At 24.1% G+C, this 24,840-nt stretch overlaps 1 protein-coding gene across 1 annotated transcript; it reads left to right on the top strand.

Annotated features, from left to right (window-relative positions):
• Window positions 1–6,585: 6,585 nt before the first annotated feature.
• LOC145829872 (cytochrome b-245 light chain-like) lies at window positions 6,586–18,634 on the top strand. The gene is made up of 8 exons (XM_082937748.1): window positions 6,586–6,675; window positions 8,679–8,781; window positions 9,961–10,035; window positions 11,699–11,779; window positions 14,562–14,643; window positions 17,200–17,289; window positions 17,714–17,751; window positions 18,325–18,634. The coding sequence occupies exons 1-8, from the start codon at window positions 6,603–6,605 to the stop codon at window positions 18,470–18,472; spliced, it is 690 nt and encodes a 229-aa protein (XP_082793874.1). The 5' UTR covers window positions 6,586–6,602; the 3' UTR covers window positions 18,473–18,634.
• The last annotated feature ends 6,206 nt before the right edge of the window (window positions 18,635–24,840 follow it).

Genomic DNA, 24,840 nt, shown 5'->3' on the forward strand with positions numbered 1-24,840 from the left:
GTAAATTACATATTTTTCTTGAAGCTTTTCAAAACCGTCAAAATGTACACGTTAGTATTTAGTAACGTTTAATTTTTCTCATTGTAAACAAACTGATAACATGGAATTTATTGAAATCAAAAATTTCAAAGTTTAGTTATTGTAAAAAAAAAAGTACCTTTTAAATTTATGCAATTTTAACGTTGAAATGATTTATGTTTTTACCATAAACAAAAACTAACAACGTTAAACGTTTCATTAGTTTGAAATAAGATAAGCAAAAACTAAAAAGCAAATTATATACTCATGCATATACGCTTGGTGTGTTTAGTTGCACAGGAAATACTAATAAAAACAAAATGTATTTAAAAAAAATATATTTACTAATAATAAAATTAAATTTAACAGACCAAGAAAATGGCGAAGATATGATTGAAGTTCCATGCTGTATTATGTAAATTTAAAGAAATAAACCAACTTTATTTTAAAACTGGTATTTATATTACATTGTTTTATATAACACTGTCAAAAAAGTTGTTTATAAGGAAACTGTAAAAATTATTTTACAATACTAAAGAAATCAACAAAGTGTAAAAACGTTATTTCAATTACATTACTGGTTAATTTTTTTGTTTTTTGCCTTAATATAATGCTTATAAATCAGTTTCTTTATCTGTTATAAGTTTTTAAGTTGCTAACTCTTTATAAATATATGTAAATGAAATTTTGTCAAGAAATTTAGCAAGTTTTGTTTTTTAAGTAAATGTCTTTTTATAGGTTATTTCAAGTTCTAAAAGATTATGGCAGTCTACATATTAAAACTTAAAGTAAATCAACTATTTACCGTAGGTGAAATATTTTAAATTAAAACCTAGTTTCTTTGTATTTAACTTGTTTTAAAACTAAAGTTTCTAGTTACAATACTCAAAAATGTTTTTTGCTTATATGGTGTCAGGTCAAATATGCACGAAGACACTTTGCACGGAGGGTAAATATGCACGAGTGACAATTTAGCATGAGAGTAAAAGAAAAAAAAATATATAAATGTATTACTACTTTTATAAGGTAGGGATAAAGGGCAACAGTGACAGTGAAAAAATTAAATTAGAAACAAAAAAAAAAAAAAAACAAATAAAATAAAATACGGAAAAAATAATTGAAAAGAAAAACAAAAAACCAACTAAGGGTAAGGATTAACAGTGATAGTAATAAAATAAAAAGTAATAAAAAGCACAATTATTAATCACAAAGAAAATAAGTAATCGCCAAGGGTAAGAGTTATAGCCTTAGAGGTAACATAACAGTGATAGTAAAATAAAAATTAAGGTAGAAATTAAACAAGAAAAAACAATAGGAAAAAAAAAATCATGTTAAGTTAGTTTAATTATGAATAAGCTGTTGAAAGGTATCTATGGTGTGCGACTCGATGACCGAAAGGCTTTTTCGTGCACCAGGTTCTTGGACCAAATAGTTTGAGAAATTTTATTTTTGTCATTCAAAAAAACAATATACAGTGGTAACAGTGATAGTTTGAAAAAGAAAACCAAAAATGAAAGAAAAAATAGTCAATACGAAATAAACAAAAAAAAAATCAACCCGTGCAACAGGAACAGTGTCTTCGTGCAAAAATTACCTCTCATGCAAAACTGGCGCCGTACAAAAGTGGCCCTTCGTGCATGTTTGACACCTACCCTGCTTATATACATAGCTGCATATGTTATTGAAAATACCATTGGCCTAAATTTCAGAGTTTTGTTAATTTTTAAAATAAATGTATGTATTTATTTTCTCAAATAAAAAATAAAAACTAAAAATGTTAAATACTAAATACTTATGTTATACTTTTGTACATAAACCTCTGTATAGTTTATTAATAAAAAAAAACGCTAAAACAAACTGTTTATTCCTAGGACCTGGTGTATGAAGAACCTTTGGGTTATTGGGTCGTACACCACTCGGATTGGATACCTTTAAAAGTATTCTCTAGGAAGTCATAAAACTCAAGTTACAATTTTAACGTATTTCTTAACTGTTTCAAAAATCGAGTGTACTATTTTTTTTTTATATAACGTAATTATTATTATTAATACTTATTATAAATAACCATGTTGTTAGTAAAATCCTAAAACATGCATAACCTGCAAACAGAAATTTAGTCGAATTCCCATTCTACCCAGAATAACGATTTTTACTTCTTTTAACCTTCGTAATTGGCTATGTAATTGTTTGTTTTAAAGGTCGGCTGCAGTTATAACATTTTGGATTTTTTTTCATACATAAAATTATGCAAATTAAGTAAATTAACTGTACATCAGTATATTAATAACATTTAAACTGCCAATCACTAACTAGCTGTACCCAAAGTTTTAAACGTTACACTTAACCCAAACCACATTAACAAAACATAAACTAACAAATCAGAAAAAGTGTTATTTAAAACTTTGAGTAAGAACAAGAAAATTCAGCCCTTTAGAAAAGCGTCTAAAATTTTGCAGTTGACAATGATTTTGAGCAATTTTTTTAAAATTGTTTAAGTTAATTTGTAAGATTTGAATTGTTTACCACTTAAAGTATCTATTAGGGGTTGTCCCAAAACTAACACAGATTCTCCTCAACAAAGCTTTATAGTAAGTTCCTTTCTATTCACCCATAACACATAAATTTTTTTTTACATAATTGGCATGGTTAATTTTTATCCTTGAATCAAAATGCTGTCTTTTGCTATTTAGACAAGTTTATTTGCACAAAAAAAAAAAGATAGAAGTATGTACAAAATTAAAATAAGTGTAGAAAAGTTGTTGTTTTATTTTGTAAATACCAATTTTAAAAACCTCTTAGTTTTTAATAGTGGTTTACAGATTTAATAAGATTTTACTAAACAATATTGTAAAAAAAAAAATTATAGTACATTCTTTTGTCTGATTTTATACTGACTTATTTTTATTTAAACACTAGTCATAAATTTGGTTGTGTTTGATGAAAAAACAGGTATCAATCACATAATAAATGTGCATAAAAGTAGTTGAACAATGTTTTGATTTAAAAAACTTAGTTCTTTAAATTTTTTCTTGAAGTCGTATTAAATTAATGTGCTTATAACTACTTGTAATTTAGTTTTCTCAAATTATTTTTAATTCAAAAAAATACTATAGTACACAGTTTCAACAAGGAGTCTGCATCACCTATTTTGGGTAAAAACTAATGATACATAATAAGCTAAGCTTAAAAACTAATAATTTCCTAAAATTAGGGATATTACCCTTTAGCTAATAAACTGCTGATTTAGATAGATATACAAAAAAAAATAGTAATAAAAGCTACCCTTTTCTTTCATAACTGTCAACCTAAAAGCCTTATCAAAATTACACATTATTTATTTTAAATCAATATCTGATACTTTCTAAAAGTTTTGAAGTAAAGAAATATACATGTTTAACTAAAATTAAAGAGTAATAGCACTTTTGATAGTGGAGTATCAATTTAAAGTTTTCTATAAACTTTTGTTAATTATACTGCTCAATTTGTTTTGCAAAATCAAAGTACTTATAAACAGAGTAAATTTTAAAAATGTACCTTTTAAAAGCTAGTTGGTTACAATTACTAACTGTAATATCATAAACAGTAGAAAAGTTGTTGTACATCAACAGTAAACATTGGTTGAACTTCATTTATATCACTATAATATATTTGTTTAGAGCATTCTAGACGTATTTTTTTTGTTAGTAAATAGTCATTAAGTAATAAAAGTGAAATTTTGATCATTTAGTTTTAAGCAGTATCATTTTGGTTTTAAGTTTTTTATAAAGAAGCTCAGAATATGTATGAAATACATTATAAGACCTCGTAGACTGTATAATTTCCTTTAAATTGAATGTTTCTTAAACTTATTTTTGTATTTGCCGACTTATAAGAAATTTTAGTAATAGCTTCCTTTATTAGATGTGGCCTCTTTGCTTATTAAAAATCTGCCAAAAAACCTGGAATTTGACAATTTAGGCAAAAATAGGAAAACTGGGAAAACCTGGAGTTTGAGAAACTTTGAAAAATAACCTGGAATTTTGAACAAAGATCACTAAAAAAAATACATTTTAAACAATCTTTACATGCAAAGTAATGAACTTTTGATTTGATAAAAAGTCTATCATAAAGATGAACTTTTTTGTTGTCATTAATTTTTCTTTATTAAAAAACGCATTTAAAGTTGCTTTATAATATCTTTCCAATCATGTTAGACTATATAAGACTGTTTTTTGCCTTTAACTTAATTATATACTAAATACAGAACAAAAAAAATGTATAATCGAAAGCCTAGAAGAAAATCAGAAAATCTAGAAAAAATGTCTAAAAAACCTTTGGCAACCTTAATTAAGAGCTTCTTATTATATCATCTTATTTTATAGAGTTTTATTTGAGCTTTCAGACATTTTTAACCACTTAAAAGATTTTAAAGTTACTTTTGAGAAAAAGCATAATGCCCAATCCTTAATTTGACCCAATCTTCTTCAAATTTGTTTTACTAACAGAATTTACAAAAAGTCCATTACTAAATTTAAAAGTGATATAATACTGAATTAAAAAAAAAAAAAAAAAAAAATTATAAAAAAAAAACCACCTATTTTGTTTTTTTATCTTTAGTTTTTGTTTTTTAATGTTTCAAATTTACAATATCCAAAGTCCTTTAAACCATAGAAGTAACATTTTCTGAAAGTTTAAGGTCAAAGTTTGAGCTCAAAAAAAAGAAGGAGAAGAAAGATTTTTAGTCATTGTTTAAATTTCTGAGAAAATTGCCACTAAAAAGTTTGGGGTCTATACATTTGTATTAAAAAAATTGTCTAAAAACTACAATATCTTAAAAGATATATAGGATTTTTCAACTCTTTAACAAATTGGCTTGTAGTTTACACTTAAAGCTTTCATAGAAGAGCCAATGTTCTTTTTAGTAAAAAAATGTTGAAATCTTTATACCTTTAATTCTTTTATTTTTATTAAACATTGTTTAAATAATTTTTGCTTCTTACTAGTTATTGTGCAAAATAGCCAATATCACCCCCAGGAGAAAATATTGGCAGCTTTGGGAAACCTTGTTAAAACTGAAGTGATTAGTATTTGAAATTATTAGTTAATGTAGTTTTAATTCAGATAACAAGAACTGTTGACCATTTGTTATTAATGCTGGTAAACTTTGTATCCAAAGTCTGACAAAAAACTCAAAAAATAGATTTAGATTTATGTATTTCAATTTTAAAGTATAATAAGACTAGCCTATGAAGACTTGTATATAAACTAATGTGTTTAAATCATGTAAATAATTGATTTTCAAAAAGCATACTCAATTTTTTAAGTATGGTGTAAGGGTTTGTATGTTGGTTAGAATTTTTTTAGATAACATATTTTGGCTTTGAGATTTTTCAAAATTTAAATTTTATTTTAATAGTTCTTAATTATAAACACCTTACTTACTGTTTTTACAATGGTTTTTATCATTTTAATAGTTTATAGTAATAAAAACTTTGTACGTTTGCAAACAATTAGTAATTTTAATTTGATAAAATTAACAAATTTTTCTTTTTTTAGGTTCTTTTATATAATCAATTTATTGGCTTTGTATTAGAGAATGAGTTTTTTCTTTGTTAGAAAAGTTGTAAAGCAATAGGATACCTTGTTACACTATTTTTTTAGTTTAGAATAGTTTTAACCAATTTACTTTTTTTTTCAAACAAGGTAAAAAATAAATTAAAACATTTTTTTTTTCCAAAACTTAAATTCTTTTAAATGTTTATATAAAACAATCTAACATACTTTAAATTAATGTACACAACTTGCTTAAAGTTTAGTTTCAAAATTAAAAAATGACAGCATTATCTTTGAACTACTTGAAATGGAAACTTCACTTTTATCTAAATAGTCCTAATTAGTTTTATAGTCTTGATAAATAAAAAACTTTTTAAGGTTTTTTTTTGTATTTATTCATAGTTAACTTTCTACAGTTTTTTTTTAGTTTTTGATAATAATGTTTGAGTATATTGTTTGTAAACAAATAAATAAGTATTATATTTAAAGCTAAATTATTTCTAAATTTTAAAATGTTCTTATACAGTTTTCAAAGTATGCTAAGAAAATGCATAGTTTTAATTTTAAAAGTCTTTAAACAAATTCAAAAACTCTTTAATTAACTTTCAAAAACACTTTGCCATCCTGTGATTAACAAAAACACTTGTGCATTTGTGCTTGAGGTAAACTATTGATATATTTAATGAAAAAGAGAAAAATAAAAATTAATCTTTAATCTTTTTTTACTTACTTTTAAGTTATAGAAAAAAACATGCTACATTTTAATATTTCATTTTTGATATATAAAAAAAATATTAAAATTAAATACACAGAAATTTAAAATGTAAGTAAGATGTTCGAAAAACATCAATTCTTTTTAGTTGTAGTGTTTAATAATCAGTAAATAACAAGTTAATTAACATTTTTAAATACTGTAACAAACAAATATAAAAACAAATAATATGCCAGAAAGCAAAAAAGTCAAAATTCTTTTAACTAGTAGTGTTTGATAGAAATTTTTAAACAAAAATGTTTTTTATTTTCAAATTTTGTAACAGATATAAATAAATAATATGCCAGAAGAGCAAAAAAGGTCGATCTTGTGGCAAATGTGGGCGAATGAGACTGCCCTGCTGTCCAGTTACGGTAAATATATTGAAATAAAAATTACATTTTAGTACTAAATATAATTAATTAACTACAAATAAGATGCCCTGCTGTCCAGTTACTGCTAATAAAATAAACATAATAATCTAGTACTTATTGTATTTTGTTACGTTTTAATGAGACATATTTTCTCCCTTTTTTAGTTAAAAGAAGTGCAATTAAGGATTAATAGTTACAATTTATTGTTTTTAAACAAATATGTTTTTTTATACAGTTTTTATTGTATAAGTTGTTATGTAGTCTCATAGAACTCATAATTTTTAAATTAAGTTTTTACTCTTCAAATTATTTTTCAGTTTTCATGTATTCATCTTTTTTAATATATCATTTATAAATGCATTTAAAATATATATTTATACAGACTTTACACACCCAATTAAATAAAAGAAAACTATCAGTAGTTGTATTTTAACTTCCAAATGTTTATTGATATATTAATCTTTTGAGAATTTTAGCAAATGTTTGTTATTACAGCAAATTAGGTTGTAGGCTAAATATACAAACATTTTACCTTTTTTAACTAAATAGAATAAGACTAATGTTTAAATATAAATTTTATTAAATCCTAAAATCATAAACATACTAAAAAAAGGAATAGTTTTTAATCAGACAAGTCAATAAGTGTAAGAAATTTTTTCCTTTACCAATATTCCATATATATTATTTTGTTTAGGGCATATGGGTAGGTTTTAACACTTTTACAAAATTAGCATTAGCTTTTATTTAAAAAAGTTAAAGTATAAATATTCTGTAGTTTTTAGACTAAATTTACCAGAAAATGTCTTTTGCAAGCCAATTAAATTTAAATAAATTTACTTAAAAGTTGAAAAATTATATTTTTTTGAATGACACATTTGACAAGCGCTACTGTTTAATGAAAATAAAACAAGTTATTTTATGTTTTAGTTTTATTTTTATTTGCACAACTTTTTTTAAAGTAAATAATATGTTACTGCCGGCAGGCTGTACTTCGCCCACCCCTATACTATTTATATCTTTAATAGAAAAAAACAATCTATTGATGTTAAGTACAAAAATCCTATCTTTATTATATTTTCAGCATTTTACTTTATACTTGAAAAAATAATTGTTTTCAATGATAAGAAAAACTCATATGAAAAACGCATTTATAAAAAAAAAGATTATTATCAAAATGTTTAAAACATTTTTTTGTTTGTTTCTATAAACAAAACTTTTATAAGAAACTTTAAAATGTGAATAAAAGATCCACAACTTGTAAATAAAAAAAAGATTGAAAAAGTTTTAAAACAGTTGCTTAAAAGCTTTAGGAGAAGAAAATTTTTATGAAATAATCTATTTTAGCCATTTTAGACTGCATCTTCCATAAGAAATTTGTTAAAGTCTGCAAATTTAATTGCTTATCTTTTAAAAGCTGTAGATAAAAATTGGATTAAGTTTAATAGGCGGTTTAGTTAGCATCTTGTAGCTTATTAAAACTATATAAAATAAGATCAAATTTCAAAAAAAAAGAGGTGTTAACCCCCATGCCCTTAAATAACTTAAGGCTACTGAGGGTTCAAGATTTTTTTACACAAATTAACATTTGGTAACAAAAATTTTTGCGGTCTGCACTTTTCTAAAAAGTCTTCCATGATCCACGATTAATTAAAATAAATGTAGTAACCATCATAAAAAATACTATCATAAATTTAATTATTATAGAATAATTAACTGTTAGTAATTATTAAAAATATACTTTTCTAAACCTAAACTATTATAAAATAAATAACAATATGATTATTAATTATCAAACTAAGAATCACGTTGTAATTTTTTGTTACAAAAACTCACTTTTGTATTTTTTAAGTACATCTTTTGACTTTCAGATTGAACTGAACAAAAGGGTTCTTAAAACTTTTGTTTGTAGTATGTTAGTACTTGGAATTTTCTGGACATTATAGTAGTACAAACTTAAAATATTGATAAAATTTCTAATTATTTATACTCAAACCAACCAACAGTGCTGACAATCGGAGGAGTGGTCATGGTTGTCGGCGACAATGTCTATCAGGACAAACCTGACAAGTCCTTCAGGTTCTGGACTCCCATTGGAATCTACTCAATGTTAGTTTTATATGCTGGCTGTTTTATAAAGACATTTTCTTAAATATGTAGTAATATTCAACACAGCAAGTTAATTCAACTTTTTAGAAATATTTTGATATCTAGAATTATATTACTTTACCTTAATAAGTTTCATATTTAATTTACTTATGTATTGACATCTTTTTATTGTAAGTTATCTGTAGAATATTTTCTGATGAGCTTTTTCTGTACTTAAAGCATCCAAAGTTGTGTTCTTAAACCATTTAGAAATTTTATGTACATTTTAACATGAAAATAATACTATAGTTACAAGATTTTTTTAATTTTAGTTTTCAAAGTTTTAAAGACTAACTTAAAGACCCTGATGTATATTTTATATGTTTTAAGTATTTTTTGTTTAAACTTTTTTTATTTTCTATAAACATGTAACTTAACACAATTTTTTTTTTTCAAATTTTACTTCTGTATACTTTTAAATTGTTGTTTATAGTGTTTAAAGATTTCAGTTGCTTTATCTAATGGTTAGCTAAATTCTAAAAGTTTAGTAAATGTTCAGTTAAAATAAAAATATTAGTTTTTCTATCAAATTAAATTTAAAAATTAAAACTATTTGAAATCAGGCTAAATTAGATTAACTTGTTTTCTCTTGTGAAACTTTGGTAAGCTTCTCTTTCAATACAGTTCATTTATTGAAAGTAGTTTTAAACTTTTTCAAAATTTTGTACATTCTAGGTATGACGACTTGAAAAATGTTTTTATTTTGTAAAAACTATCAAAAAATTAGTAAAATTAGTCAAAGTAACACGGGTCACCGCAACTTTTTTCGTTAAATTGAAGATTATGTTTTTAAATACGTTTATTATTAAAAAAATCAAATAAAACTTTCATGTGTTAAAAACAGTCTTGTTAACTTGAATAAGTGTGGAAAAAAAATTGTTGAAAATCTATGCAGTTGTGTGTTTAACAGTCTTATAATTTTAATATTTTTGTTTAATAGTTTGTTAACAAAAATAATTTGTCAAGCTGAATTGAAAACATTGTTATTTTTTCTCTATAACTTTAGGTAACTTATTAAGGTTGAAAGGTAGACAGTTCTACACACATGAAACTGTTTTCATATTATTTTTTTTTGACTACTTTTTGTTTAAGATTGTGTAAACCATGTTTATTGTAAAACGAAACCTGTTTTTTTTACAGAATATTTGGCATGCTTATATCCATGATTGAATACCCGAGGGGACAAAAAACTAAAGGAAACGCTTGGATGAGAGAGTATGTTTTAATTGATGTTTCTAATTTATTAACTGACTTTTTATTACAGCAAATGTTCTTACTAAAAATTTAATTGTTTACTGTCTTAACAAAGGGGTTAGTATTGTCGTCGACATTGGAGATAAACATTGGTTTAAAATTTTTAAGTAACTTTTTATAACTTTTAAAGTATTCACTGTGCTACGTTTTTTATACTTTGGTTAAGATTTATCTATCTATATTGAAATGGTTTTACAAAAATTTTAAAACATTTGGTTTGAAAACATATATTTTATGGTATCTTTTTTTAAGTGATTCAATCAAATTTATTTATTATTAACCTTTGAATTTGCTAATAAATACCACAAAAATAATTTCAAAGTTCGTTAGTTTTTTATAAGTTAAAAGCCAGCTATAACCCTATCTTCTCTATAACTTGTTTATTAAACAAATAAATTGTTTTTTTTTACACAAAAAATAGACAAAATCTTTTGTGGTGAAGCATAGTTTTCAAATTAAATTTTATGTGCTCACATATTCAACAAAAAGGTAAGTGCTCTGAAGTTGGTTGAAATGTGTAAACTATGTAAAAATTAAAAAGTTGTTTTTATTGTATCAGTAAACATATTTTTTTTACACAAAGTAAACTCACTACAACTTATTTTATTTTTCTACCCCGAAACAAACCGCGGTGAGTCATCCACCTCAGCTTCCTAAACGTCATGTATATGACGTCACACTTTGCTTCTAAATCTAACTACAAGCTGTTAAATTATTTTGATTAACTAAGTATTAATAACATGGTTGTTGCTTAAAAAAACTAAAACTAAAAAAGAGTTTAAAAAAATAATTTCAAGAAAATAAAATTGAAATTGAAACCTTTTTTCTAAAATTAACTTCAATCTTTTGAAAAATACAAGCGAAAAAGTATTTATGGAATAGATAAATAAAAAATCAAGTAATAAATTTTAGAGTTGAAAACAAAATATTTCTAGTTTAAAAACGTTTTTCATATTAGAAGAGACCAACGTACTTCAAAATCCCTTAGAAATTGGATGGACATCGCTTTGAGTGAACCATCTAATAGGTCATTTTCGATAGCTGAACTATTGTCAAACAATTATGATTGTGCAAAGGATTATATTGACAGTCATTTTTCAGTTTTAACTAAACGAAATCTTTATGACGATTAATCATAAGGATTAATCATATGATGATGATCATAACGATTATCATCTAGGCGTTTTAGAATATTTGTTTATAAAAATGTTTGTACCTAATTTATGCAAGCAACAGTACGTTTATAAATCTAATATTTATAAGTTGTTATAAATGTCGCTTGTCGCTCATTTTATTTTACTTATTGTTTGTTTTACTTTGATTATGCACGTATGCTTAATTTAGTTAAAATACTAATTAATTTATAGCTATGTAATTTTAGACTGTTAGTCTATCTCTAATTATTGATTTGCTTCGTTTTCTTAATTGAGTATTTTCTGATAAAGTCTACAACTGTTTTATTACTCAGCATTTATTTTAAAGTTAGTTGCCAACAAAAGTATTTAATAAGGGTTAGCTGAAAAATATTCAACTTGTTTGCATAAAAATGTTTTTGATAAATCATGTCTCAAATTTCTGTTTAATACCTGTCGCACTAAAAAGTAATATTAAATATTTCTAACAGACATCAAACCATTCTAACCAACGTGGTGATGAAAGTTGGATTTCTCTCCAATTATTTGGCAAGAATAATAATGTACATTGTGTAAGTTTAGCATTTTTTTCTATAATACTACTTGTACGAAATTTAAAATGTTGTTACTGTAACAACTTAAAGTAAAAAGATAACTTTAAAAATGAAATGTTTATAACTATAAAAAACAAATATGATTCTTAAAAATTAGTTTGTGCCGTGCTTTAACTAGCAAAAACTGTAAACTTGTACATAATTATAACATACATTGTGTGAGTTTTGCGTGTATTTAATTAAAAACATTTGTACTTAATTTTAATAAACATTTTGTTTTTTCTGTGAATATTTTTAAGCACATTTGTACTTAATTATGAAATACATTTTTTTAATTCTGTGAATTTTATTAAACTTATTTGTAATTAATTGTAATATACATTATGTGGGTTTTGCAAATATTTTGTTAAAAACATTTGTGTATAACTATTATATACATTTTCGTAATTCTGTGAATTTTGTTAAACATATTTGTATTTAATTATAATATAAATTGCGTTAGTTCTGTGAATTTCCTTAAACACATTTGTAACGACTTCTATGACATTTAAAGTTCTTTGTGCTGAAGTAAGTATGAGAAACAGAAATAATTTATGGATATAAGCTTTATGATAAATAAAAATATGGAAACTTATTTTTTGATATGTTTTAGCAGTATTTTACTTGGCAAGAATTATAATTGTTTAAAGTTCTGTGAACAACATAAAAATGTATTTTAACAGGTTTGTAAAAGTTCTTTGACATTGAAATATAATTTGTAAAGTATAAGGTTAAGTTTTTTTTAATAAAAAACTTTATAAGAATTTAAAACACTAAAAAAACATGTTTTTTTTTTCTAAACAAAAAATACCACGATTGTAAACAAAACGATTAAAGTATTCCAGCTTTATAAACTGTAATTTAATTTGATAAATATTTGTACTTTGTGTTTGTGATACAAAACATGTTTTCATTTCGCTTTTTTAAGCTGAAAAGTTCTCATTTCTTTAAAAAAAAGTACGCTAAACTTTAGGTTTAAGACTGCTTAAAAGGATATTTAAACGTAAGTAATAAAAAAAAACAGTTTTTAATTTTGTTTTATGACGGACAAAACGAACAAAAGAAACTTTATGGTTGAGTACATTAAACTTCTTTTTGTTAAGTTTATACACAATGTTATGGTACTAAAAGTAATAATGTTAAAAATATTTTAGATTACTAAAGCAGTTTAACTTTTACCACTTTTGTTGGTTATTATGAATGTTATATGCAGTATAAAAGCTTTTTTTAAGTTTATATATTTTATTAAAAATAAAAGTATTACAACTTTTCTCTGTAAAATGTTTATTATAAACGTAACTTAATAGAACTTATTATCTACGAATCAAAGTTTTAATACCTAAAGTATCAATTTTTTATTGTTTTAAAAAGTGAAAATAAAAGTTTTCTACAGGAACATTCTTAAACTGAAACTGTTTTAAATTCTACTTTTTAAACTTTTTAGATTCATAAGTTCATTACAGTTTTATGTAATTTTGACTCAAATAGTTACTAAAATCTATTTGCTGTTAATTATAATCCGTGGCTAAAGTCAGAAACTTAAAGGACTTTTTCTAATGACATTCATTTACAATGGAAATTTTACTGTTACGTGACTTAATTTAAATTGTGTGAAGTATATATTTTATAGCGGTTGAAACAAATAGTTTTTTGTGTTTAGTAAATTTTTGTGGTATTATCCGCCAATTAAATTTGTTCCAGTTTTATACAAGTGGTGTTAAAAAAGAAATGATAAATAATTTTTCAATGTTATAAAGTTACAAGAAAAAAGAAGTTTTATTAACATAGTAGTAAATTGTATTTTATACTAAAAAATGAACTATTATAGAATTTTATGCATCGAAAATTGTTTATATGTTAATTAATATTTTTACATAATTAAAAGCATATTTTTTATGACAAATGAACATAAGGCTACTTACTTCTATCAGTTTAAAATATCAAAAGTTAGATTTTATCTTCAAGTCATAAATAAAAATGTTCTACTTATGTTACATATTTATGAATAATGTAACACGCATTTCATAACACGTAAACTCAAATTTGAAGGCATAGTCGAGTATGAATAAACGTCAGGTAATTAGGTGACAGTATGCATATTAATTTCCTTGTAAAACACAACCTACTGCTTTATAGCACATTTTATAACTTACTTTTAATATTTTTTGACACATAAATCGCTCTTTTAATTTTTTTTGTGTTTTTTAATTTATGTTTTAATAAGGATACAAATTTTAAGGGGCTTAGTACGATTTTTTTATGATTTTTTACAACTATCAACCCCTTGCAGTATATTTTCTTCTCAAAAAAGAACAAACTAAAATTAAAAACCACAACAAGAGAGAAGTTTTTTATCAAAAACTTACAACAAACGTTTTAAATTAAGATGTTTCTACTCAAAAATAAAACAATAATTTAATATAAATACTTTATGTTTCAAATTTTTGTGACTTGCAGCTTAGTAAACAGAGCGTATTCAACAAAACAACATTAAATATTGAATTCAAATAAAAACTAAACTTACAAAAAAGTTTAATTTTTTATGTCTAAAACAGTCCTATCAATAACAAAAATAATAATTTAAAGCATATTGCTTTAAAATTATGTGACCTACATAATTTATACTAAATAATTGGTTTTACAAAAAACACTTAAGTCTAAAATTTAAAACTGATTAAAAAGTATAATTTTATATACAACATTAAAAATAAAAAGAATTACAACGTATCAAATAAATGATTGTATTATGACGTCAAAACAGGTTAATCATCCCCACATTTCTTTGCATCCCGTCTTTCCTGGGAGGATCCGGAATCTTGCTTGCTTCGCTCATTTACATGATTGTTAGTTCGTCGAATTTAAATTATTTTTTTAATTATACTATTTTTTTATTGCTGATAAAAGTATGATAAACTACTTTTTATTAAACTAACATTTAAACGATTTAGTTTGTTTTAATTTAAACTGTTTTTGAATTATAGTATTTTTTATTGCTAATAAAAGTTGATAAACTACTATTTATCAAAATATTATTTACATGAAAGTTAGATTGTAATGTTAATTTATTTTTATGTAATGAATATTTGTTATTGTTGGTAATTGCATGCCAGTATTGTTTTATTATTGATATAAATTGTTCAGTCTGATCTTAAAGTGCGCTGATAAAAAAAATTTGACAAACTGGTATAGAGTTGTAGTTTTCTGTATTACATTTAAAATGTAAAAACGTTTTCCCTATTTGAATTTTACACTTGTTGCTGATTAAACTTTTATAATTTTTTGTAATTTCATTAGAATTAGAATTCAAGCTTTTAAAATTCAAGTGGTCTGTTTTAGTTTTATTTGGTGATACAGATAAAAAAGTATTTGAAAAACTTTAAAGCAATTTATGTTATATATACACATTTTTTTATAGCGCCCTTTTAATTTAAAGACATGTTTTGAGCTTTTAATGATGTAAACATCTTATAAATGTTATAGCTTTTCTTAGTGGATAAGGTAAATAAAAAATTGGAAATGTGCACATTTAAATAACAAAAGTACGTTTAACAATATAATCATAAATTATTTGTATTCAAAGCGTGTGAGTACAAAAAGGATAACTGTAAAAGTTTTTATTTTTAAATTTTATAAAAATTTTGTGTTAAGTTTTAATCAAATTAGTTCATGTGTATTTTTTAAAAAGAATTGAAAATTATTTTTTTCTCGAACACTGTACACTTTGTTTAAAAATTTTACAATTGATATTTTAAATATGTTTTCAAATATTTAAATACAAATATTTTAGTTATGTCCATGATTTATAAACTTTTAATTAAATATTGTCACTTGTCACTAATTCTGTTTAGTTTTATGTTTTTATACTAAAAGATGATAAATATTTTTTATCTGAAATATTATTCTAGTTTTAGATTTATTCAAACTATCCAAGTTTTAAATTATATATGCAATCATATATATATATATAAACGTTTTGTTTTTTGTTTAAGTAAATACTTTTTGATAAATAACTTTATTAGTAATATCCTTAATACACTTATAATTTAAAGCTTAAATTCAGTTTTATTGAAACTTTAGTTTTTTACGAAAAACTTTTATTATCGAAGAAAAAGTGTATACTCTACTTAAAATTACCGATAAAAAAATTATAAATTAACATAGTTTGGTGCAAAATAATGACTTTAAACTGTTTAACTAATTATAACATAAAAATTAATAATTATTTAGTTTAATAAAAAATTATTTCATTACCAACAAATATCACATAAAACTAAATTTAAACTGTTTATTTTTTAAAACTGGCTTCTGGACAAGTACAGCATTTAAAAGATTTAGTGTCACTGTGAGTTGCTTGATGTTGAACTAATGAACATTGTAGAGCAAATTTTAATAACTATGTTAACGAAACTAGAATTTTTTTTTAATACAATTCAATCTACATTTGTAACTGTGCCGTTATATGTACAATTTATTTATCAAAATAAAGGATGTTATATTAGAACTTCTAATAAATCCAGTTTTTTTGCCTAAATTTTAAATCATAAAGTTTTTCCAGATTATTTTATGTTTCAAGGTAGAATGGCCAACCTGCTGAGTTAGCCTGAGACTTTTTACAACTTTTAAACTATGATGAGTAATCCTGAGTAGTCTAAGTGGCCAGAGATTGTGACAGTCCTGTTATTAAATGTTAATAAACTAAATACTTATGTAGTGGTTGCAGAAAAGTGAAAAGAATAATAATATTTGAGCTGTAATGCTATAAAATAAATAAATCTAGATGACAAAGTTAAAAAAACCTACAAATGTACAACATAGTTAAGTCATAATTTAATTTAAATGTACACACATTGATGTTTTGAAAATGTTTGGTAAACACAATGTAGTTTGGTACTTTCCCTCTAACAAAACAAAAAATAAAAACTATGGCTCAATATTCTTTTTTATATCATTGACTGAAATTGACTTTCTATATTAAATGTATGTATTAATTATGTAGAAACTTTCTATAGAAAAAATAAATCATTTAGAATCTATAAAATAATTTTGTAGATTAGAATTAAATATTAAATGTTAACTAAAATAAAAAGACTTGTTTATTTGGCTTAATTATTTGGTGGCTAGTTGTAAGAAAGAAAACAAACAATTAAATTTCATATTATACTATGTCGTCAAAAAGTACGCACTACCCGTGCTAAGTACGCACTTTTTGGTCAATTTACGTACTTAAGCGGTAGTCTACTGTACCTACAAATTTAGTTCAATCCAACAAGGCTTAATTTTCAAAATAATTGTATGTATTATTATTTGCTGAAAGTCGTCATGTGATTACTTAAAGTGATAACATGTTTATTCTGCTTTTTTTTTTAACTTATGTAAATTAAATCCGTATATATTCAAAGGCTCAGTGCAAGGGTGAAAGTTGGAAACCGATCATCCCACGAAAGAAAAAATCAAAAGCTGACATTGAGGCAGCTAAACCTCCAACACAGGTTGTTAATTATTTAAAATACATATTAACTGGAAAACTATTACATTAAAATTATTTAAAAAAAAGTTAGATTTATTTTTATAAATGTTATTAATTATTTTAAACTACATATTGACTGGAATTTTATTACATAACTACTAGTTATTCTAGAAATGGTTTGATTTATTTTTATCAAAAATAAAATAGAAAATGGAAAATTTAACTTTATAGAAAAAGACAAAATCAATTTAAGCTTAATATTTATTTGAAATAATAAAGTAAATAAGTTAAAATTGGTAAAAGCGAAGTTTTTCAAAATGTTAAAAACTTTTAAAAAGTTAATATTTTGACTATAAACATTTTTGAGACTAGTACTAGTTTCATTGATTTACTGTATACTTTATTGTAACCTACTATTTAATAAAATTAATTATTATTTTTTACAGGCCGCCCCAACAAAACAACCGCCCCGCCTGACTCCAAGGTTAAATTTTATTTTTATTATTTTTATAATTACCTTACTTAATTAATATTCTGGTTTTTGACAAATAAGTCCGTAGAAAACTGAAGTATTAAAGGTAAATTTGTTTTAAAGCACTGCTCATATTGTTTGAATGTTTACAATTCAGCATATTTCTAGATGTGAAAGTCATTTTCTCAAAATATCACGTAATATTTTAATACAACATTAATTAATCAAAATTTTATTTGTAAAATTCAGTTTCACCCTAAAAGGGATCTTCAGTTACAATTTAAATCTGAAAAAAAAGTAAAACAAAACATGGAAGATACTAAAAAGTAAAACAAAACAAGTAAATTAGAATTTGTAAATTATGATATTTAGAAAGTTTCGAGTCTTAAACTTGTATATTTGTCTCCTTATTTTCAAATAAGTTGAGAACTCTTTTTGTTCAATTTAGAACCTCAAATATAAATGTAATATTTTAATAATTTTTTTTCTCCCTTAAGTTTCTGTAAACTGCTATGAATTTTAATTACTTTAATTTGAACAACCCAGCTAAATCGCATATTTTGAATTATAAATTGATTCCTCCAGACAATCTTCCCCGGTCAGGCAGTCATCGCCGGTCCCTGGTAGCTCACCTTCGATGAGGGGAAACTCCCCATCTGACAACTATCTTACAACACCGAACAATATTCCCACGCACACAATTGAAACTGAAAACGTATATGCTAACTATTAGTATGAACAAAATGATTAATTTTTACTTCAAATTTTATCAAACTCCATTTTTTTATTGATCTTAAACTTAGACAAAAAAAAACTATAATTTAAATTTAGTTGTTAATGAAAAATTGTTTTATTTTCAATAATTTGAACGTATTGGATTATAAAGTTATTTAGTTCAGCCGTTAAATTGAAAAAGATTAAATGTTTAGTTTAATAATTTGAAACTTTATTATTTTAAAGAAAATAACACAAACATTTAATACTTCTTTTTTTAACTTTTTGGTTTTTATCTAGACAAAAACCAAAAAAAATGTTGTAAAAAAACTATTTAGTGATTACTCACTTTTGAGTTAATAACACAAGTTTCATTTTTTTACCTTTTTAGCATCACAGCAATATCTTTTGTGATATTTTATTTTGATTTGAATATTTTGACCAATATTTCATGAACATATATTTTGCACATCAGAGTTGAATTTAAGTACAGTTAATGAAAAACCAAATGTTTTTTCCATTTTCCGATTAACTTTATTTACAAATTAAAAATTGTTAACTGTTACTTAATTTTTTTTCTTTAAACCTTGTCAAGTCAAAAAAGTTTGGGTCAGAACAAAATATTGCCATTGTGTAGTTAAAATCAAACTATTCTAATTTAAAATTAACCAAACCTTTATAGTTTTTCAGTGTTTTATTTTTATTTTATTGAAGCAGTTTTATAGGTTTTTCAAATGAGCTGCTTAAATAAAAACGCCTCCTTTCGCTTTATCACACACATATATATGCAAACATTTTATTTTGTTTTGTGAATCTAGTTATCATGTTTATATTTAGTTTTGAAACGTTTACACTATGCCGCTTTTTATGTTTTTGTTTTACAATAAGTCCATCTTTATATTTTATTATTATTTTTAAATTCATAAGCTTATAGCACAGTACCACTTTACCACTTTACCTGGAAAAACCTGGAATTTGAGAAATTAAAAAAAAAACCTGGAAAAACCTGGAACTTTGATCAAAAAACCTGGAGTTTTTAATAATTTTAACATTTTCAGTTGTAAAATTTTGATTTGACACAAAAAATCTATCATATAATTAAGATTTTTTGTCATCACCAAACAATTTTTTTATTAAAAAACACATTTAAAGTAACTTTACAGTATCTTTTCAATTATACTATTTAACACAGTTTCTTAAATATAAATTAACTTAAAACTAAAAATAGGCCCAAAAATGTGTACTTTTAAAAACCTGGAAGAAATTTAGAAAACCTGGAAAAAAATTTGAAAAAACTAGTGGCAACCCTGTTATAGGCACAACCATTATGAATTTGTTATTTACAGGTAAAGATATAAAATATGACTAGGAGTTATGTATATAAAAGATTTCAAAACATTTTTTTTAATTTGTAAATAACTGTTAAATAGAAATTAATATGAAAAAAAGAGAAAAATCATTAGAACTGATTTTTTTAAAATCAATTTTGTACTTTATTAGGTTTAATGAATTGCGTTTCTGTTTGACTTTTGTTTTTGTTTTTAACTAATCACATTCAAATACAAAACACTGTCTTTTATCATTTATCTTATACACTTACTATTTTTCAAAACCAAATTCAAAATCATTTGAAAATTTATTTTTTATAATGTTTGTTTTGAAATTATTGTGTTTTTTTATATGAGTATTGCATTTATTTTAATAATTTCATTATTTTGTTTTCTTATTTTTTTTACACATTTGTTTAGAAAAACTAAATAAACTTAAATTAAAGACTTTATTTTGTTGAAGTTTAAAGCGTTGCAAAGGTGATTAATATTTTATTTCAGATCATAAAAGATAGAAAGGTTTATTTTATCAACGTTGAATCCATAATTCATAACATAACTAGTTCTTGACTTAAACTGGTATTTTAGTTAATATGAATAACTTTTATCCACTGTTTATTAAAACAACTAAAATAAATATTTTTTGACGAAAAGTGATCGGCTAGCATAATAATTTTAATAGGCGTTTATTCTATGTTGACTAGGTTTATTTAACTTTTACTTAAATTTTTTCATGTAGCTCCCTACACCAATTTATTTTAAGCACAGTGACTGAGTTAGTTCAAACAAACACAATAGCAGCTTAAGCTTTATTATGTTTTATGAAAAAAGTTTTATTCTGGGTTTGAAGATAGCTTCTTACACCCATGAGTCTTTACCTCACAGCTTTTTGAAATATTGCCGACCGTGAAGTACTTTATAAGTCGCTTTCACTGAAACTTCCTTAATTAAGCGGCTAGTTTTATATTGCACTCAAACCACCCAAAAATTAACGTGCGAGACGGTAAAAATACGTAACAATTAAAAAACCACGTTTGCTATGTTCAATTTGCCACTTATTATTGGTTAATTTACACACCTACTGATGTCTCTATTCATTGCAAGATTGGTAAATGTCTCAAATGAACAGATTGCTGATGTTTTAACTGAAGCGTTTTCATGTTGAGAGTGTGATCGAATCAAATTGTGTTTGTAATTTTATAAAAAAAAATTGTTTGTGCTTGATTTCAGGTCGACAAATTGAACCGAATTTTCTTAAAATACAAAAGTGGTTCTGTTGAGATTTTTGAATCGGATGCTTTTAATTGAAATGTGTACTTCAATGAGTTATTATTTAATCCCTTTTTTTATGCCACCTAAACGTTAAAAAGTGTTAACACTTTGGGTATACTTTAGTTCGGTTTTTTGATGGAATTCTGTTAAGCTTTCAATTTTTGATTGATAACTTTGTCAGCTTTTTTTCAAAGTAAGCGTTCGTCTTCTGAGTCAACATTTAAAGCTTTATTTGCATCCCATCTAAAAGTAAAACAGTAGTTTATACTTTAAAAAAATACTGGTAAAACTTTAGTTCGGTTTTTTACGCAAATAAAAAGACGCGATTAATCTTCTGACTTTGTTGGCAACCGAAAAAGCAAGGGATTTAGTTAATCTTGTCAAAAAATAGTCCCAATTAAAAACAAAACTCTAACCTACACACATAAAAATCTATAGTTTTACAATATTTGTAACGTACTATGGTACTAATTGTTTTTATTAGCACTTTTAACTATAAGACAGTACATAAAAAAACCATTAGTTTTTGTTAGTCAGACTGTGAAACATGCAATAAAGAATAATAATATTAACTCTATCACCTAATAATAGCTGGGTTTTCTGTTTGAAATATTGTCTTAATTTAGAAGTTTCCTGATTTATGAAACATTTATTACTTAATGTTTAAATACTTAAGCGCTAAAAAATGCTGTAGCATAAAACTTGAACTTAAAGGATTTGTTTTCTTTTTTTTTTAATTAATCTTGAGTTTAAAAAATCAGCTATGCTACTCGATTTATGATTGATTATATTTTTGATAATATGACTGATTAATTATTATGAATCTAATGAATGTCTAAAAGTTTAAATATTCATATATGTTCAATGTAGTTTATAAATTTTATATTTTTTGATTAAAACGTCGGAAAAGCAAATTTTTCAGTTTTATTTATGCAGTATTGTTGAAAAAAAATTTACGGATAGTTTTACTTTTTAATTTAACTTTTTGAATAAATGCTGTGATTTTGAGAACTTAAAGTAACATAAACCAGAAAGTTAATTTGAGTAAGTTAATTTAAAGCAAAACTTAAATATTTCTGATTCCAATTTTTATAACTATTTGCCTCGAAAGATGTTACAAAAGTAAAGACTGAAACACGTAATTTTTATTTTTTAAACTTTAGTTTGTTATAAAACATATAAGTATAAAGCGCGGCTACTTAGATTAAAACGGCTAGGAAAATAACAAATTGTACAACAATAACTGAAATTATCAATAAAACAGCCACCAAGATCATCAAGCCCGGTATCAATAAGAGTCGATTCGCCAGTCAAAACTGAATCCCCAGTTAGGAAAAGTTCCCCTGTAAAAACTGAATTTCCAGTTCGAGAAAGTTCCCCTGTAAAAACTGAATCCCCAGTTAGGAAAAGTTCCCCTGTAAAAACTGAATCCCCAGTTAGGAAAAGTTCACCTGTAAAAACTGAATCTCCAGTTAGGGAAAGTTCTCCTGTAAAAATCAATTTTCAAGTCCGCGAAAATTCCCCTGTCAAAACTAACTCTCCAGTTAGGGAAAGTTCCCCAGTGAGAAACCAGGTGGAGGAGGGAGTCACAAAGGAAGTCAAAGAAGAAGTGGTGATGACTCAGGTTACTTAAACTGCTTACTTAAATATTTTTATCGATACAAAAGTATAATACAAATAGATTAGACAGTAATATATGTTTTGTATTTAAACCGATGCTTAAAAATTAAGGTCAAAGGAAAAAATGTACAGAAAAAAAAAATCAGACATCAGTTGAACACCACAAAAATGCTTTTTAGAAAATTTTTAAAGTAAAAAGAAATCAAGATGTTAATAATAGCAAATTTTTAAACAGTTTCGGTTTAAATAAAAGTAAAGAGTTTTTAAACTTGATGGTCGAGAAATTGAAACCAAATATTATTGAAACCTCACACTACATTAACTAAAACTGCTAACGGTAAACTCTTATAGCCAGAGTATAAACCTCTTTACCCAACTAATAAAATAATTAACTAAACACTTTGATTATAGCAGCTCTGGTCGAGGCTAAAAGCGTTTTAGTAATTTGTGGCAGTAGATATCAAAGAATAGCTTTTTAAGAATATATTTAAGAAGTCGTTTAAAAGAAACACTTGATTAAATGCAGGTGGTCGAAACGGTGGTTGTGGAGAAAGTGGTCGTCAAGAGGATAGTGGACGGTGTTGTGGTGGAAGAACAGGTGGTTGACACGCCACCTAGTGTTAGTGGTACTGTTGTTGAGAAAATGGTCGAAAAAGTTGAACAAAGCAAAATGTAAAATTTTTTGATAAGAATTTTTTTTTGATTTATACGTTATAACACTAGTTTTTTTTTCAATCAATTTTTTAAACTCTAAGTCTCTAGAAATTTAAATGTTCTGAATTAAATTTTTTTTTTGACATTTAAGTTCTTACTGTAATAAAGTGCATTTTTACACTTGTTTATATAATTAATTTTCTTCAAATGTTTTAAGTTTGAAAGTTTTTATTTGTACATTTTTCAATATTCATTTAATGAAGATTTTAACTTAAACGGTTATTATGTTTAATTTTTTAGTTTCGAGATTTTACAACCAAAATTTTTGATTAAAACTATTTCGTAAGAAAAATTTGTGTTTATTTAAAAACTCAATTTGTTCGACTTTTTATGTATAAACAAATTAGTATTAATAGTTACTATACAAAAATAATATAATTCTAAAATTAGGATGACATTTTTTGATTGAATTTCTGAGTTTTTTGTTAAAATTTCGCATTATAATAAGAAGCATATTTTAAAAAATTCTATAAATAAAACTTTAAGGAAAGCAAAGTTTCAAAACCTTAATTCACACCAAAAAATAGTGACTATTAATGTTGAACTTTAGAAATAATTGTTAACATCACAATACTTCTTAATTTAGTTAGAATAAGAAAGTTCATATGTATTTGTAATTTAAGTAAAATACTAATAACTACTTATATACTTTTTGTATAAAAATCACAATTACTTTTAAAAAATATGTTTTATTTATTATTAAGACCTTAAACTTTACAAACCAACTTAAATAAACCGATGAGCAAGGTTGCTGTTGTATATTTTAATTAGTCATGTCAAGTTTTACTGATTTCTACTCTACCTTAACATTTCTTGTAAAAAGTAGTTGCTTTTTAATAAAAAACTAATATTTTTATTGAAAAAATAGTTTCAAACTGTTTTTAATATCATGTATATAAATAACAGAACAAATTACTTAAATTTATTTTTTTAAGTAGACAGTTGAGTACATCATTAAAGTTTTTTAGTCAGCTTAAAGTAAATTAAATTTTTTTTTTAATTATTTGATGCTTTACCTGATTTTTAAACTAGACCAAAAACCATTTATCTCAAAAAAGCATAAATAAATATCTATTCCTAAGATTTTAATTTTTGCAAACTGATTTTTTTATCAAACCATCTATTTACATATAAAAAGTTTTTTTGCTGTTGTACTGTAAAAATCAACACAGTTACTTATAAATGCATACAGCTTTTTTATTTTGTTTGCAATTGTAGTATTTTAAATTTAATTATTATATTCAAACTATCATGAACAATTTTGAGTAATTTTCTTCGTGTTTTTTTTTTGTTATTAAAAAATATTGAATAGTTTATTTCTATATCGATTTTTTAGTACAGAGAATATGAGTGTTTTATTGTTCAAGCTGAATTATAACCTAGTGTTCATTAAATAATCTAATTAATTTTTTACTAAACATGAATAAAAGCTGCTTTTAATTATTTATTATAA

This window comes from Thalia democratica, chromosome 2 (assembly GCF_965202585.1).
Source record: "Thalia democratica chromosome 2, ktThaDemo2.hap1.1, whole genome shotgun sequence".
Lineage (NCBI taxonomy): Eukaryota > Metazoa > Chordata > Thaliacea > Salpida > Salpidae > Thalia > Thalia democratica.

Coding starts and splice junctions, on each gene's coding strand:
- LOC145829872 (XM_082937748.1), top strand. CDS start 6,603: ATGCCAGAAGAGCAAAAAAGGTCGATCTTGTGGCAAATGTGGGCGAAT. Junction 8,782..9,960: donor CCCATTGGAATCTACTCAAT/GTTAGTTTTATA, acceptor TTTTTTTTACAG/AATATTTGGCATGCTTATAT. Junction 11,780..14,561: donor AGAATAATAATGTACATTGT/GTAAGTTTAGCA, acceptor ACGTCAAAACAG/GTTAATCATCCCCACATTTC.